This window comes from Phalacrocorax carbo, chromosome 22 (genome assembly GCF_963921805.1).
Source record: "Phalacrocorax carbo chromosome 22, bPhaCar2.1, whole genome shotgun sequence".
In the NCBI taxonomy this organism is placed as follows: domain Eukaryota; kingdom Metazoa; phylum Chordata; class Aves; order Suliformes; family Phalacrocoracidae; genus Phalacrocorax; species Phalacrocorax carbo.
In genome coordinates, this window is record NC_087534.1 from 2,301,824 (window position 1) to 2,320,069 (window position 18,246).

The 18,246-nt window shown below is 48.9% G+C and overlaps 1 protein-coding gene across 1 annotated transcript in view; it reads left to right on the forward strand.

The window, feature by feature from the left end:
• The window catches only part of CSMD2 (CUB and Sushi multiple domains 2), a 358,465-nt gene that overhangs the window by 243,549 nt on the left and 96,670 nt on the right, over positions 1-18,246 (forward strand). The window contains exons 20-26 of the mRNA XM_064471428.1: positions 41-157; positions 5,739-5,954; positions 8,099-8,287; positions 12,413-12,582; positions 14,250-14,406; positions 14,794-14,985; positions 16,340-16,466. Coding sequence (XP_064327498.1) covers positions 41-157; positions 5,739-5,954; positions 8,099-8,287; positions 12,413-12,582; positions 14,250-14,406; positions 14,794-14,985; positions 16,340-16,466 — 1,168 coding nt within the window. The remainder of the gene's footprint in view (positions 1-40; positions 158-5,738; positions 5,955-8,098; positions 8,288-12,412; positions 12,583-14,249; positions 14,407-14,793; positions 14,986-16,339; positions 16,467-18,246) is intronic.

The window sequence follows — 18,246 nt, forward strand, 5'->3', positions numbered from 1 at the left end:
ATGGGTCTTGAATTCTGTAATTCTTTTTTCTTTTTTGCAGCTCTATGTGGAGGTTACATTCGTGGTTCCAGTGGTACCATCTTATCCCCAGGCTTCCCTGATTTTTATCCCAATAACTTGAACTGCACGTGGACAATAGAAACATCACATGGAAAAGGTGAGAAACCTTTAGCTTAGAGTGGGTTTAAGGATGGACTTGGAGGACGGTGGTCAGTGGGGGAGGCGAGTGCTCCCGGTGTGAACCCAGAGTTTGCCTCCAAGGCGGTGTTGGTGGGTGCCCATGGGCTTGGAGAGTTGCTGTTCTTGCTGCCACCCAAATGTTGTCTCTGGACAAGATGCAGAGGGTTTTGCTGTCACATCTCTTAATCCATTTAAGGTGGAGAGGATTAGGAGAGGATTAAGAGGGAAAGATGGTCCTATACCAAACCCCAGATCTGAGAGCCTGCGCCAGGCGTTATCTTCAGTTTCAGACATCTGTGGCAGTATCCTCTGGAAAGTCAGCTGGTGTTTGGGCACCTGCTATTGCTAAGAGTGTCACATGGAGGGAGGGCGAGCTGCCACTGACACCACTGCGGTAACGCTTGGTACTCGGTACTGCTTCCAGCCTTATTTTGCTTTGCAGGGCTGGATCGCTATCTGTGTAACATTTTACAGATGGAGAAACGGAAGCTTGTAGTAAACCATTTCCAGACACGGGACAGGACTGAGGCTCTCAGTTCCCAGCTCTGTCCTAGTTTTGCAGCTCTCACTTCCCCATTAGCCAGCGTTGCCAGCAGAGAGGCAAAGTGCAGATCTCTTCAGTCCAGTCTCCCGCGCGGCACAGGCCGATCTTTTGTGTTGGAGGAGAATTTCAAGAAAATGTATCACTGACGTTTAGAGAGCAAGTTTTATGTACAAGGGTGGGAGGTAATTTCTCCTGATCCAGTCAGTGTCTGCCTGGCGCAAGCACAAAGGGTATAAACGCTTTATGTAACTTTATGCACCCCTATATAACCGTCCCCTCGTACCGGATATCAGCACGGCGGGAGCCATCATGAGCCAATTTTGCAAATACCATTTGTATTACAGCAAATAAACTTGTCAGCGAGCAGCACAGTGCATTAAGGGAACCGTCGCACGCTGTGAGAAGTATTCTGTTGAGTAGCAGCAATCCACTCTTCATTAATCCACTCTGCCTTGGATTCAGCTCTCCGATGAGGCACTGCATTATCCTGTAGCTAAGCGAAGCACAGCGCAGCAAACTGACACTCTTTTATATGTGAAAGTGCAGCTCTGATGGCCTGTGTGCTTTTATGCCAAATCAGAAGAAAGTCTTCTGACCAAGCTAAGCAAGGCTCGAAAAAACACAGTGCGTTTTCAGGCAGTGGAGGTATGCCTACACAGGTCCAGGGGCTTTTTGTCCCCCGTCCTGTAAAAGACCCTGCTGTGGCCAGTTCATTAGTACAGGGACAGCACATCACTACAGCGGTTCGGTGTGATGCCGTTCTGGATCATGCAGAGAATTCAGCCCTGGATCTGACCTTCTTGAACCAGGCCATGTTTGACACACTAGGAAAAGCTGGATATTGAGCTTTCCAGAAAGCTGGTCCCAGCTTTAGCAGTCTGAAGCTTGCGAGCTTCTTCAGAAATTCTAACCTTAGCTGCAGGTAAGGTGTATTAGAAAATCATCACAGCGGTGCTTCAACCCTGGGCAGAATCGCCCGTCTTGCATTTGTGGAGCTTTCTGGGTCAGGAGAGCTTCCCCCAGGCAGCCGCCTGGATGCAGGAAGTCTCCAAATCCAGTTAGAGGTTAGGGTGAGGGGAGAGGATAGGCAGAGGGCATCGCACGGTTACTGTAGGCTGGCATATGGCCAAGTTACATGGCAGGAAAACCTCTCCTTCCCTGTCCCCGTAGTTCAGGTGAGTTGTTTGTTTACCAGCACAACGAAAGAAGGAGAGCAAAGGTCTCCTTTTCTCTAATACTTTGTAGAAGATGCTGAAATGTATTTAGATGCTGGGCTGCGTTGGTGGGAGCGTGGATACGCACGCGTAGGCACACATCCCTTCTCTTGCAACAGTATTCTGTCTGTCTCAGTGATCTACTTTCCCAGCTGTCGCTGTGTTAAACTGCCGTGTAACGCATCGCAACAAGCTTCTCCCAGCTCTTCTCAGCATTCCTGCAACGTTTCTTCTCGTTCTTCAGTAAAGAGCAGTAGAACAGTGTGATCCCGAGTCAGAGCAGTAGCCGCTGAAATGGAATGAACTTAGTCCTTGGAGAAGAGAACAGGCTTTCAAAAAAGGCGTAGCTGAACCCCGTTCTCAGCTGACCTCATCAGCAGTGCAGACCCCTCCCCGTGCTTTGTCCTTGCCTTTCAGTTCCCTGTTCTTGGAGAGCACTGGGCGCATCAGTGATCACTGGGTAAATCTGGTGCTTGCTAAACCCAGAAGCTTTAACAGTTCTGCTGCGAGTGGGGGATGTATTTACATGAGTTAAGTGTTTGTACCTGGTTTTTCTTGTTCTAGTTTTACGTTTCCCACACCCCTTTCTACTACTGCTCTACTGCTGGGGCCTGCAGCACTGCTGCTGTCCCGGGCTTGGGAGGTCTCTGAGTTCCCATTATACAGAGCAGAGTTCAGGGCTTGCGCCTCCCAGTCCGCTGGACTATTCCGTGCCAAGCCGGTGCCGCGGCAGGGGTGATCTGCCTCATAAAAGCTGGTCTCAAGTTATTCTCTCCCAGGTCGTCATGAACATCTCCCACGTGGCCAGTGCACGAGTCCCCGAATTGAAACAAGTTGATTGTTATAATAGTTATTTTTATGTGACTGCAGACACTGATCTATTTTATGGACTTAGAAGCTGCACAATTTGAGTTTAAAAGCAGCTTAATTTTAAAGGTATTTAAATGCTTAAAGAGAGACTATTATTTTTAATCTGAGAACTTGAAAGTGATTTCTTGTCCCTATAATTAGTTTTGTTGTTTCTTTTACACAGAATGGAAAAAAAACCCTCCATTTGCAGGGACATTTTGTGCCACAGTAACTTTCAGACCAGAGCAAAGGTTTAATCAGAGTCACAAATCCTTTAAAATTGAGTTTGTAATTAGCCCTTTTGGCTACAGTTACACAGCTCTTAACTGGCTCTGCTGCTGCAGAGGCCTCGTGCCCTGTGATTGGAGTTGTTATCTTAAAAGACCTGGAGTCAGGGGCTGTCCTCCCAGTTCTGGGAACTGAATTATTCTTGGGTTTCTCTGGCGGTGTGTTGCTTTCGGTGGAGTGACATTAGTTCTGTTCCTTAGACTGGGTTTTGTAAAGGCGAGAGTATAAATTTGCTGTCAGTTGATAAACAGGGAAAACTTCAGACATTTTGTATTCACTGCATCTCACCAAGTTTTCAGGCCAAAGCAGGTCATATCTATTTTCACTTGACTGTACTGCTGGTAAGAATAATAAACATTCGGAAACAGTTAGATGTTTCCTATTTTCAGTGGAGGCAAAAATTTTCTGCCAGGCTCCATATAATATTTCCCTGGATATAAGGAAGGAATTGTCAAAGTCGAGACCTCTTTCGGTCGCTGCGAAGCAGCGAGTCGCCCAAATGCTGCTGCCTGGACGCTGAAGGTTAGCAAGGTGCCATGAGCTGCGTGGCGGGGATGCAGATGGGGGGAGCAGGGCAGGCGAGATGACCCCGTGAGCCCTGCTTCTTCCCGGCTGTGCGAAAGGCTGGGTCTTGGTTACCAACCTCTCTGCCCTTCATTTCTTGGAAGGAAACTGCTTGCATGTGACCAGTAAACCTTCAAAAAGAAATCGGATAGGCATCGGGATAAATGGAATATTCAGACTTATAATTTGATGCTGACAAAAAGCTGTTGGGATGGATATTAAATCTCATGCTCCAGAGCTTTAATCAATCTCTAGGTTGGTCTCATCCTGATCTCCAAAAATTAATGGGGAGTGGGGAGCAAGGAGATTATTCCCCTGATCCTTATTTACAGATTTCCTGTGCTTGCCTTTGAATCAGCTGATGCTATACTTTGGCAGACATGGGATGCAGAGCAAGACAGCCCTCGGGTCTCGCCAGGCTGGCAGCCTCTCTGTTGTTAATCATTGGCTTAAATGAAATAGCTTGGTCGTGCCACTGGGCACTCCCGATGTGTGCGAGGAGGCAGGGATCGAACTGTGACTAATGAAGACCAGACTAGAGCACTTGTGTTTGCACGGAGGAGTCTGTTGCTCTGCCAGTAGCCCTGTCGAGTTCAGCGGGGTTATGAGGAGCGTAAAGCCCAGTTCAGCGTGAGCGGGGGCTCAGGAGCCGGCCCCGGGGTGCTCAGAAAGTGTGCAAGGATCTTTGGATGAAAGAAGCCATATAAATGCAAAGAGGGTTTTTTATTGCTAGGCATCGCTTTAGCTTGCTAACTTTGTGTGACGGTGACGAGACAGGGTTGCTGATGTAACATCCCGCATTGCTTTGCTGTCTGAAAGCTGCCGCTGCCGGTTTTTGGTTTTTTTCAAAGATGGAATTATTTTCCGGCGAATAAGTGCTTCTAATTGCGTTTGAATTCCAGCATGAAAAATCACCTAGCTGGAGGCTTTTGGAAAAGCCTGAGGTACCTACTGTTTTGTGTCTGTAGGTGTGAAGGATACTTTAAGTGATCCATTACTCCTTCCTTATTCATTTACAAATGCAGCAAGGTCACAGCCTTCTCACCGAAATGCTTCAAATTGTTGAAACTGAATTTGGAAAAAGAGGCAAAATAGTTTTCCCTGTGTTCGTCTGTTCTTTCTGTAGCTGGCTGTGTTGCGCATTTTATTTTTGTCGGTATAACGTGGGTAGAAGCGTGGGATTCTCTTCGCTCCGAAGACCTGCCGTGCCTGGGCTGGCGTGGGCAAACCACCCTGGCCCTGCGCGCCCTGCCAGAGCCTGCAGTGGCCCCGCGCGCGCTTCCCGCCCACCTCGTGGGACCTCGGAGGGGACCACAGCAGGTCCCGGGAGCGGGTCGCAAGCGGGGAAGGGGCAGCAGCAGCCCCCTCCCGGCAGGACGGGGCTGGGCGCTGCGGGCCGCGCCGCTGCGCTGCTGGGAGGGAGCGCGGCTGCGTCACGAAGCACGCGCCTGGGAGACGCACGCGAGCGGCTTACGAGCCACGTACGGCTGAGGAAAGAGCTTTCTCCGCGCGTGATCTCTCCTGTTGTCCTCCGACCTCCGGGGACCCGTTAAAGGAAAGGACTCGGAGTCCCTGCGGCCGCACTGCTGGCATACTTTATCTTCTGGAAAAGCCTCTCTGACCTTGATATTTGGCTTAAGTCCCATTTCCCTAGGTATGAATTCTTTCCAGAGTATAGCTTGGTTTTGTTGTTTTCAAGTTCTCGCAACTACAGCTTTTGCTGTTCTTGCTACCCACCTAAAGGTCAACGCTTTTAAAGTAAAATACTCCTCTGAGCTGCCAGGCTCGGTCCTTCGTGCTGCTGATCCGTCCCTCGAGCGGGCCCGTGTCGTCTCCGTTCCTGTGTTACACAGGCACAGGGATCGAAGATCTTAACTGCCTTTCTCTGTTTTGGGCTGCGTACCGTACCCTTCTTTTATTTTTTCCACCTATTTCCTTTCTTTTCAGTGTGCTTTTTCTTCTCAGTTGGGCTGCTGTTTACTGGGAAACGGGGAGTGAATACTGGTCTCAGGGACGGGAGAGGGGCTTTGGCTCTGGGACGAAGGGGTGCCATATGAATGCTGCTGGCTGAAGCCACCTCTATTTTTCCTCCCCTGCAGGTGTGTTCTTCACCTTTCATACCTTTCACTTGGAGAACGGCCACGACTACCTCCTCATCACCGAAAACACCAGCTTCGCTCAGCCACTGAAGCAGCTGACGGGCTCTCGGCTCCCTGCCCCACTTAGTGCAGGGCTCTTCGGAAACTTCTCTGCTCAAATTCGCTTCATCTCAGACTTCTCCATGTCCTATGAGGGTTTCAACATCACCTTCTCAGGTAAGAAGGGGGGTGGACAAAGACTTCATTCTTTCCCTTCCATTTTCCTGCTACTCTTGGGGATAATTTTCTGTTGATGCAGTGCACATGATTTGGGTCGCTGACAGTCACTCCTGTTGTTACCGCAGTAAATGTTTGTTGCCATCTCCCTCTTCACACAGCCATCTTTTCTGCTCTGTTCATGGAGTTTCGGCTCACAGTTTCTTGGGGTACGCTTATCCCTTTTTGCTCCAGATGCCTTCCTTCTCTGTTTATCAGAGGAAAATCGCTGCAGTAGGTACAGCATTTCCATTTCCGACATGGGAGGCTGGGACAGATGGGATCTTTTGGAAGGCAACACTGAGCAATCTGGACTTCTTAGATAAGGAGCAAGGCAGTGCTGGTCACTCCCGTTGTCCGTCTGGTCTCTCTTTTTCCCTTTGGTTCACTGCTCCTCGTGGATGCTCATCCAGTGACCCAGCCTCTGCAGCTGGCTTCAGCTTGTCCTAGATGTAACACATGCCACGTGTGCCCTAGGCCGGGTTTCCATACACCCACCCGCATCGCTGGGGAACTGGAGACAGTCTTTTCCTCTGCTGGGCCTCCTCTGATTGACCTGCTGTAGCAGCAGATGGAAGCAGACCTCCTGGGGCACACAGGGCGTCGAGGGATGCGGGATTTTGCTGACTGCAGCAGCCCTCCTCGCCGCGCTGTGCCGGTGGAGATCTGGCTGTGCAAGACAGCTGCTGCCCCGGGTGCTTCCAGTGAGCCCGCCCGGTCCTGCCCTTGCTGAACCAAGCCGCTTCTGTTGCAGGCGTCGACTGTGTGTGGTTATAGAGAGTGTCGGTTCCCTGCAGTGAAACGCCAGGTTTTCCGAAGCTGTCGGTGAAGAGCAGCGTGTGCCTGGCGCTCTGGTAGCGAGACTCAAAGGCAGGCGCGTTTGCCTGTGCAGAACAGGTCATCACACTTGTAAATAATTGCTTTGCGTGAGTAATCTCTGGTTGAAGTGTGCAAGGTGTTTAACTGTGTCCTTTAACCTGAAGCCCTACAAGTGGCTGCCAAAGCGTTTGCCTGCGCACATGATTCTGAAAATGTAATCTTTGCCTGAGCGCCCCGACGAGCCGTTCTGTAAAAGAGTCAGTTACCGGGCAGAAGCGTATCGTATCGCTGCTCTTCTTTTCTGTATCTCGGCATAACTTTAGGCCTGAGGGCAACAGCTGCAGACTCAGCCTGCTGGCGTGGAAGAGAAATGACTGGTTTTATGGTGGAGCTCGGTGCCGATGTGTGGCTTTGACGGACGGAGCCGTTGCCATAGATGCAGATAAAACCTGCTGCACTGGGAGAGCTGTTGCTGGTACCTTTGTTCTGGCCTCTGAAGTTGGGGATTTGCATATGATAGTCCCTGGAAACTAGAAAGTTTCCAATTAACTTTCATTTTGATGGGGGGAAAAATGGCTTTTTGCCTTAAAAAAAAATTGCGTCAAATTATCTAATTGTAACTATTATTTTTAGTGTGTTTGGGTGCTGTCCTTTCTTGGAAAAAGAAAATGGGAGGCAGTTATCTTTTTACCTTCCTGTAGATATATGTGTAGATACTTTGTACTTTGCAGGCCTGTTATTTTCAAGAAAATAACCCTGAAAACAGGTTTCCTTCAAAATGTTTTGTGGTCAAAGACGTACATTCGGCTGTTAGCCATGATGCTACGTGACCTTTCGTTTAGCAGCAGCTGAAATGTTCTCTTGTGTTCCCCAAGCAGGACACTGCGTTCATTCATCTTCAGGATTAGTAATGTAGAGGCAGGAGAAATCCCATCCGGATCAATTAATCTTCATTTGACTCAACCAGAGGGAGGATGACAAATTTCTATCGTGTTTTGTCACCACTGATGTCACTTTCTTGTTTGTCTGACAACAGTGATGGAAAATGAGACGTGTTGTATTTTGAGTTGGTCTAGATCAGATCCTGGTGACACCCTGCGTATTGAGAGCGGAGCCCGCGCTGGTCGTCGTGGCTCAAGCAGGACGTTCGTCTTGCATGGTGCTTCCTTTGCAGAGCAAAACTATGAGCGCCCTCCTCATCCTCGGGACTGGGATACCCTCACCGGGGAGAACGGAGTATGAGGCATCACCCTGCCGTTCTGTAAATGTCCGTTTGTCCCCTGTAGAATATGATTTGGAGCCCTGCGACGAGCCGGAGGTCCCAGCCTACAGCATCAGAAAGGGCCTGCAGTTCGGAGTGGGGGACGTCCTCACCTTTTCCTGCTTCCCCGGCTACCGGCTGGAGGGCGCATCCCGCATCACCTGCCTCGGGGGGAAACGGCGTGTGTGGAGTTCGCCTCTGCCAAGGTGTGTTGGTAGGTGGTCATGAGCTTTCATTTTGCTTGGTTGGTTACGCTGTGCTGGATTGTCTCGGTGGGCAGGGCTGGGAGGCATCCCCCGGGATGGCATCGTTCAGCGCACAGGGCGGTCGGTGCAGGGATGGGGGAGAGGGAGCTGGAATGAGCTTTCAGCCCTGCAGCTGTGTGTGGGGAGAGGAGGGGCAGGCAGGAGGGCTGCAATCGAGCGCCTGGCAGGCGGGGTCACACGCATCAGCAGAAGCCCGGCGTCTCCGCAGCCCATCCGCAGTGCTGCAGTCGAGCCCCGGGGATCGTACGAGTGACTCGCGAGCCGTGGGAGACCCGTCACCCCTGTTGGGATGGTTCCTGTAAAACAGTGTGGTTTTAAGGCCAGCCTCGCTCCAAATCAGAGTGTTGTAAAGCTTAATAGTCCAGATGTGAAAGCTGCTTCTGGGTGGGTGATCTTAAGCAATGCAGGTTCCACATTAATATGGATGTTTCTGGGAAACCCCTCTGGCTTTTACCTTTTCCTTATCCTCCAGAGGTTTCTTGCACCTTACACCTTTCCCTCCCTCTCCTCCTGACTGCTCCAAGTGCTTTTTGCAACCCCTCCGGCCATTATCACAAATATCATTATTTATACTGATAAATAAACGTAAGGATAGAAGAGAGGAAAATTCCATCTGCAACACTGAGCTAGTCCCTGGCTGTCATCCCTGATGCAGATGGGCTACAGCCAGTCTTGCCTAGCAAGGTCTGCAGAGCAACCCCCTGCCCAGCCCAGGGGACCCCCGAGCGTATTGGTTAGCCTACGAGAACAGAAGTAGCGATGTGTTGAAGCAAGAAAGCAGAAAGGAAGAACAACGCTTCAGGCCTTTGTAACAAGATTTAACATATTTTTTTTGTTGTACCATTTAGTAAGGAGGAAACTGTTGCGCGCTCTGCTGCTGCCTGGCTCACCCAGAGCCATGACGGAGTCGTTCCAATCAGGCAGACCAGATCTCTTACCAGTTTTCACTCCGGCAAAGCCCGCTGGGTAGATGTTAGTGACCTCTGAGGGCTGTTGCCAAGAGAGCATCCTGGCAAGAGCCAGTCTACGTTCTCAGGCTGTTGAGTCGTGTCGTGCTGAATGCATTTCCCAGCACTGCTTCGTGCTCAGGTCACAGGGTTGCATCATCCTGCTGTGACAGGTAGCCTCTTCAGGGCACGAATAACAACCAGCTTTCAGAGAAAGCTAATGGGGGAATGGAAATCAAAAAGAATCATAATAAAGCTTTCAACTTGACCGTCAGACATCATCGCTAAGGGGATGCACTGGCCTCCATTTGCCAATTCCCTGCCGCAGCTGGTGTTGAATTTGCGTGTTGGTTTTGTAGTAACGGGTGGAATCCACTGCCCGGTGACGGGCGCAGCGCTCTGGTGGCGGGGTGGCAGCTTCGTCCACAGTGTCCTCGCTGCCCACTCAGATCTGGATATAGATGGACATTGGAGACTTACCCTTAAGATCACCGGAGATTTAACTGGTTTCGCCAGACAACCCAGACGCTTAGTATTCAATTCTTGTTCTAGAGATGGGTCTGGAGAGAAACGAGAGCAGGTTGTTCCTTTGGCCAACCCCTCTCTGCCAGGTTGGAATGCTCCCCACCGACTGCTGCTTCGGACCAGATCCCAAGTGGTGATGCCTCCAGCATCATCTCTGGGTAACCTGTGCTAAAGCGAACGTCCTGCGTTTCATAGTGGCAAGAGAGGAGGAGAAAGTCGCCTCCAAAGTACCTCCTCTGGGTGTATCTGTTGCTGCCGCCTTACTTAACCCTGGCGCGTTATCGGAGGACCAGGAGAGGCGGCAGCGGCAGTGCAGAGAGCTGCAGGTGCACGGTGGTGGTTTTGCTCAGCTCCAGCAGCTCTGTATGCCGTGAAGGACACGTGGAGACGAGGCAGAGCCAGCTAATCAGAAAAGCTGTTTTCAGGGCAAGTTGGAGTGACTCTCCCCAGCCGGGCACGCAAAACACCAGGACTCAAAGCAACAGGGGGCCAGTGTTTTACAGCTGAAAATCTTTCAGGGTAAATAGGCCGAAAAAACGACGACTCATGGTTTGCTCGTGTGGGAGCTAATCGGGGAGTAACGAAAACTCCTAAACACATGGTGGTTGCAAGGCCGATTGGCACGTGTTGAGGGATTGTCTCTACACGTAGCAAACAGGCTGCAATGGTCCTAGCCGAGGTCGGGCACTCGGACAAGCCAGCAGCTGCTGGCAGCAGGTGTCCTCTAAGGAGGACATCCTTTGGATACCGGTTTGCAAGTAGGTCCTCAAGCTGTATGTGAGCGTTGTGGCCTTTTGCTTCCCCCCTGTGATAGCAGCAGGTGAGAGCTCATTTTCACGTTGTCCTGGGAGCTGTGGTGGGGCTCGGTGCTGTCGCAGCAGTGCTGCGCCTTGCACTTGGGTGCACTTCAGGTAGTGAAGACGTGCCCGTGGCAGGCCTGTGGCGCATCCATGTGAGCGAGAGATTGTGTTCTTAAAAGCTTGCAAGTAAAACACGTACAATACAGAGGTGAAGGATGGTTGTTGCTATTTTCCAGAAGCATTAAACTGTGATCTCCTGACATCCAAGACAGGTCAAACCTCCAAAGCGCCATCCTCTTCCTTCTCTAAAGAGGATCATTCTGCCAAGTTTTCAGTCACGCAGATCTTCTAAATTCATATTTGGCTCAAAATCAAATGCTGTTCACACTACGCAGAGTGGAAAAGGAATCAGGGCTGATGAAGGAGCAGAGAAGTCTTACTGGGAGGATGTAACAGAATGGGGACTGACTGCAGGTCGTAGTGAATAACAGGGAAGGGACTCCCTTTCCTTCCTTTCCTTCCTTTCCTTCCTTTCCTTCCTTTCCTTCCTTTCCTTCCTTTCCTTCCTTTCCTTCCTTTCCTTCCTTTCCTTCCTTTCCTTCCTTTCCTTCCTTTCCTTCCTTTCCTTCCTTTCCTTCCTTTCCTTCCTTTCCTTCCTTTCCTTCCTTTCCTTCCTTTCCTTCCTTTCCTTCCTTTCCTTCTAAAATCATGTCATGGGATGTAAACTCGTCTTGGAAGGGAGAAACGATTGCAGGAACTTTAACTATCCCTGTCCTTCCAGTTCCCTGAGCAAGAGGCATGTCAGGATTCCCACAGGCATCTCCTCTGTCCCCAGCCTCTTGTCTTTTGAACGAGAAACACTTGTCTGAGCCACGGAAAAAACTGAGCCCACTGTGGTTCTTTAAGTGATGTTTCAGGAGGAAACAAAGATACGTACATTTGAGTTATTTTCTGACCCTGAGAGTCAAAAGGATCCGTGCTTTTCTCTCTTTTTCTAATGGGAATGGATGTAATTGTTAGCTGTAAAGCTGGGAGGAAAAACACGCAAGGAGCAAGGGACGAGAGGTCCTTTAAAATACCGTCAAATGACGAACTGGAGAGCTGAGGGCAGCATTAACAACAAATAAGGTCAAATTTTGTCCTCTTAGCTTTCAGGAAATTATTTTGGGAAAGATCTTGAAATTCGGACAGAGCTTTATAATTTGCAATTATTTGGAAGTTTCACGAAGCGTATCTTTCTGCCCAAGAAGTTCTGGCGCTTGCAGCACATCGGTACCGGCAGTCGGGGGTGTGCTGTGTTGACTCTCGAATGAATACCGTGGTTTTTATATGCTGTACATAGGTATAGGGTGAGCTTTGTATAAATATGGAAGAGACTGTAAATATTTCAATGTAATAATATTTTTAAAATTTTCTTTCTGGCTCATTAATCAAGAAGGAACATAAACACCAGGCACTCTGTCAAGCGGGCGGTGGCTTTCCAGGGATTTTGGAATGTTTTTCTGAATTGGGTCCCAAGAGAGCATTTGCCATCCCAACCTCCCGGGACTCAGTTTCCCTACCCGTATAAGAGGAGGGTATTAATCTCTCTCATAAGGCACTCGAGGTTTAATGGCGCTAGCAGTGCTGTTAAGGACGGTTTTGTTTACTGACTGCACTTGGAAATAGAGTCCGTGGATGTGTTCGCAGATGGGTGTAGGAAGGATTGAGCATCGTGGCTGTTCGGAGGAATCACCTGCATGTGTGGTACGGCTGGAATATACATGGGGTTATTAAAATGTGGTTTTGTGTCTTTATATAGCTGAATGTGGGTCATCTGTAACTGGAACTCAAGGTGTTCTGCTGTCCCCCAACTATCCAATAAACTATAACAACAACCATGAGTGCATCTACTCCATCCAGACCCAGCCAGGAAAGGGGATCCAGCTGAAAGCCAGGACTTTTGAACTGGAGGCCGGAGATGTCCTCAAGGTAATCCTTCTGTCTCTAGCAGTGAAGCGCTACCAGGCTGCTAATGAGAGCAAGATCTGAAAGGGAAGTGATGTTCTGAAATTTTGGTGGAGTTACCTGAGGCTAGTCTCCGGAGAATGCTGCCCAGGCAGCGCTGGCAGGGCGGTGGTAGTCTCTGGAAGAGTCTCGTGTTAGGAATTGGACTGACATCCCCTAAAAAGCCGTCTATAGGGCTGCTGGAACCCATAGTCACTGCTGTCGTTAAGTGGCTGGCGCGGCTGGTTTGAAGAGAGCAGCGTAATTCCCCTGGGCCGGACTGAACTTCAGGCAGGGCAGCTGGGCTAGAATATTGCCTGTGCGTGTCCCCTCTGAGGTTAGAGCAAGATGAGGTACACCTGTGAAAGAATAGCTTCTAGCCCAGCGACACTGTGATGGGCGTGAGTCGCTGCTGGGCGTTCGTTTGCCCTGCTTAAAAACATCGTGTGTGATTTTAGGGAATCGGCGCCCCCAAATTTCACCAGCTCATAGCAGCGCCTGGCAGCAGCACTAAGGCAGTACTGAACGTCCTTCGCACCTCATCCTCGCTGGTTATTTGAGGCTTCACTCTGCAGATGGATGTGTAAATAAATTCTGTATCCATTAAGATTGTAGGTGTCTTTGCCGTATCAGCGCACCTTCTGCCGTGAAGTCTTCCTTGAGATTTAGAGGTCTGTCGGAATGCCACGGGTTCTTCCTTTGTAGCGAAACTTCAGTTCTCATCTGCGTAGTTTTACAGGGGAAGCTGTTGACACACGAGGAAGGGTGAGGTTCTTAGCGTTATTTTTGTGGTTTTTAGGCATCGAGGCTGATTTGTCCCCAGAAGGGGTTTATTGAAATGCAGAACTCCAGACTCAAGCACCTCAGGATTCCCATATACAGTCTTAGATTAATCTGCATTTACAAGTTTCAGGACTCTACGTAGAAGGAGACAAATCCAGGCTGAGTTTCTATTAACCACAAAGAAATGGTTTTGTAGGAGGCATTAATATTACAAGATATGTGCTGCTGTGCTAAGCCATCTTCCCCGAGAACTCTGTCCTTATTTAAGTGCCATACTTCTGCACTGCGAGATAGGTGTAATCCACATATTTTCAGCTCTCAAATGACTGGAAAGAGAGAGAGATTTGCAGCTAACGCGAAGAATATGCTCGTTGTGAAAGAAATGATGTTCTCTCAACAGGTTTGTCATCAGCTTCTCATCTGCTCCTGAGGAAAGTCGCTATCAATCTCCACTAGTGAGAAGTTGTTCTTTATCCTCATAGAGACTTATGCTATCTCAAAGAAAGAAAAAAAAAACATTTGTGTTTTTCTTAAATAATGGCGGGGTCAAGGCACATCTGTGAGTCACCACAGGGAGAACATTTTTTTCCCAGTAGCTGTGCTGCACCGTCGGGAAGAGAGCTTTGTTCAGAAAGCACAGCCCTGGGCGCGGTATTGGCGCAGGCGTGAGGAGGAGGATGCGGATCCTCCAGGGCATGGCTCCTGCTCCGCAGATGAGCGGCATCGTGGAGTCTCGTCAAGTCAGGCTCTTAGTTGGGATGATTTCGCCGGCTTCAAAGGAACTGGCCCTGTTCGCACTCGTGGATGATTTCATCTGCAAAGTATCAAACAAAATACGTTTTCCAGTATGTGTCTCTTCTTCCTTGCAGGTCTACGACGGCAGCAATAGCTCTGCTCGCCTGCTGGGCTCCTTTAGCCGCTCGGAAATGCTGGGCACCAGCATAAACAGCACTTCCAGCAGCATGTGGCTCGAGTTTATCACCAACAGCGAGAACACGAGCAAAGGCTTTGAGCTGCAGTTTTCTAGTAAGTCTTAGGCCCATGTGCTTGTGAGGTGGGAATCCGAGGTGTAACGGTGTATTTTTGCGTTACAGTTGCAAGACCAGAGGAAATAGTCTTTACCGTAAAGATCCTGTAGTCTAAAGTGGAGTTGGAGTGGGGGAGATGATTATGCTGGCAAACCTTTTCTGTTGTGAATGAGGCAGTGGTGATAGAGTAACTTTGGATCAAAGCTGAGATGCCAGATTTCTGGGATCTCGTTCAAATATTAATTTAAAAAAATATTAATTTTCAATATGGTGTTTTTTCTCTCCAGCAAATGATTTTAAGAAGAAAATATTAATACCATCTTGTGTTAATATCTCCTGGCTGTTAAATATCTGATGAAAACAGATGCTGTTTCTCCCGCTCCAGGTTTTGAACTCATTAAGTGCGAGGACCCTGGCATCCCACAGTTCGGCTATAAGGTCCATGACGAGGGACACTTTGCTGGCAGCTCCGTATCCTTTAGCTGTGACCCTGGCTACACCCTGCGAGGCAGCAGGGTGCTGGTCTGCCTGACCGGGGAGCGGAGAGCTTGGGATCAACCCCTGCCAACCTGTGTAGGTGAGACAACTCCGGCTTTTAAAGCATCCTCTTACCAGTACTTTGCTTGGGGCATCACACTGAACGCCCTTCCTTCCTCCTTTGCTAATAGGTGTGACATTAACCCTGGTATTGATCACACCCATCGACGTTAATAAAGACCGTGGTAAGGGTACTGTGTAAGGCGTCTTCAGATGGAGAAGGCTGGTCTCCGCAAACTTCTACCAGCAGCGTTAGCATGAAACACTGTGCTCTGAGCACGGATTTGACAAGGTCCTTGCTTCGATGCGGGGAACCTGCTGCTTCTGCAGTCCTCGTCCCTTCGCTTCAGTGTGTTAAACAGAGCGCAGCTCTCTGATAACGGCAGACGTCAACGTGTGTCCAGGCGTTTGGCAGTTCAAAGTCATGTTGATTTGAGAGCTACGTGGCATCCGATTCCAGATCCTCAGATGTTTTAATTCCCTCCATTTTTTCTTAGCGAAGTCCTGAGTTCCCGTTTGCCTGTAGCTCTCCAGGAGGATATCTTCTTGCTTGGAAAATCCTGATATTGAGTTTTGTGTATCTAAATGAAGTGCTGTTGGTCTGTTACTTGCCGACTTCATAATTAGCCAGCGTTTCCAGGATGTGGTGAAGCTCTTACAGGTTTTGTCCTCTGCGAGGTCTCAAGAACCAGACGGCTGCTTTCATGGTTCTAAGTGATGTGCTCAGATGTTGGCACTCTCTGTTCTCCCATGAGTTAGGACCCTTCTTTGTGCGGTAACTCTCTGCTGAATTTTAGCCTTGATTATTGAAGTAAAAAGATAAATTTCTGTGATTTATGCGTCGTCTTAACCTTTACCCTCTTTGCTATGCATATATAACACATGAATGGTTGTGTCTGTGTGAGCACGTGGAAACTTACAGAATTTTAATGGAGACATGATGAACCTGTATTCGAAATCCTCACGTTCTTTTGAGGTTCATTTAGCAGATACGTCCGCATGTTGGCTTCTTCATTGTCTCACACTGATGAATCGTTAAGACTTTTTGCAGATACAGGCAGAAGAATTGAGCTCTTTCGCCCCACATGTGTGAGTCAGGTAAAGCAGGATGCTGACAGGCTCTGCATTTATTCACTTCAAAGTCAGAAAGGTGAAGGGAAGCGTTGACAGCATGTCAGGTGTTGGGAATGTGCACCGGAGTGCAGTTATTCTGATAGCTCAGTCTTTTAGCTGAATTAAGTGACTCTCTTTATCTTTGTTTTGTAGGCTTTAAGAATCTCTTTAAGTGGCAAGAAATACTCCCTGTTGTATTCGTAGGATGAGATTTGCATTGTTGCCAAGGAAGAACCGTACTATGTCATGAATCTTCTCACCAACCCATATGTTTCTTTCAGCTGAGTGTGGGGGTACTATCAGAGGAGAGTCGTCAGGACGGATACTGTCTCCCGGCTACCCGACACCCTACGATCATAATCTGAATTGTATTTGGACAATAGAGGCAGAAGCTGGTTGCACGATAGGGTGAGTTGGGCCAGGTTGTTGTAGCTTGTTTTTCTGTCCACGTGCAGCTTGTTTTTCCAGAATTAGACCAGTAATTATGTAAGGCAAGTGGAGGGAATGCCCTGTCAGTTTGAGAGTCCCAAATGAAGGAACAAAGGCTGGTTTATCTCCTTGCCAGGCTGGACAGAAGCAGCATCGCTTCTCCTTTCTCTGAAGCTTTTTAGCCCTGTATCGCCTGTGCCAGTAGCAGCTATTGTGCCGTGGGTGGTGAAGCCAGATTATTGGCTATTGCTGCCCGTGGTATTACTGTATTAAAATAACATCCAAAAGCTTTTACAGGCACATACAACGTACGTGCTTTTCGTCCCTTTCCGTGATGGGATATATTCAGAAACAACCCTTTTCCACCAGATTAGTGCTGAATTTCCCGACAGTGTTTAACATGTGTCCAGGTGACATAATCCTAAAATGAAGATGTACGCGTATAAAATTGCTTGGAAGATCACATCCCAGGAAAGGATACATGGAAGGCAGTTACAGGTTTGGTTTGTCTCCCATTGATGCTGCCAGAGTAAATTAACACTGAAGGGGGTGAGCTCGGCCACGTTAGGTTTGTGAGAATGAATGGTCAGGTGTGATGGTCCCCAGATGTGGGTGGACAGCTGGAAAACAGAGGCCGCAGCACTTAGCCTTCATCTTCTAATTGCGTTGCTTTATTGTTTTAATAATAAATGAACACATACAATGTAATTATCCTCCCGAAGGATGCTTTCTAAACATCTGGTCTGTACAGAAACCCAAGGCTGTTTCTCCTCCTGCTCCTCTGACTTCTCTTATTGTTCTGTTGTCTCTTTTCTGTAGGAAAGTGGCAGTTTGAAGTGTAATTTGCTTATAAGTTATGTGAATTTGGCAGTTAGGTAAGCATGGTATTGAGAACATTTGGCTTATAAAGTTAGTGCAGTCACCAGCAGAATCCAGGCAGTTTCCTGCTCTGTGATACTTCATCTGTGATCCCTGCTGCTTAACCACATGCCGAAGTTTGCCCGAGCCCTAGCACGCCGTTGCAGTACGGCTCTGTCTGTACCTACATATTTCAGCCCAGCTACAGCCAACTTCGACAGAAAACTGAAGTACATTGGCAAGCAAAGTTTCTGCTAACTGATGGGACTTGAGGGGGAGAAACGTAGGTTATAAGGTCTATTCAACAATAATCCTCTTCTCCCACAGTCTCCCATCATAATCTCTAGTGGTCGTTAGCTGGTGCGCCAGCCCCTTCCTGCGCTGCCCCGCGAGCTGGTGCCGCTCCAGCCCTGCGCCCCGCCGCGGTCGGTGCCCTTTTACCCGCGCTGCAGCTTCCTTGCTGCATCAGCACTCGTCTCTCCAGCGGAGACTGTTAATCACGCTGAGCTCTGTGGTGCTTTTAGTCAATGGATTTATGCTGGAGATAGATCTGGTCCAGTATTTTAATTTTTACTTAATGCAGAAATGCCCTCCGTTAGCCCTGCTCTTCAGTATGGTTCAATAATGGGTGGTTTCTGGTATGAACACGGGAGAAAGAGCATAGCCCATGCAGCTTAATTCCTGCGCAAGCAACTCCCCGTTGAAGTCTCCTCTTCTTTTTTTCATTCTCCTGTAAAAGACTCTAAAGAATCCAAAGATTTTTACGGGACAAAGGAGACATGAGACGCCCTCTTCTCTCCTTCCCCAGCCCCCTCCCCTCCAAGGCGTAAGAGACTGGCTCATCCAGAGGCTGCTTCAGCAAGTGAACTCTACTCGCACACGTAATCCCTATCTGCTTCTG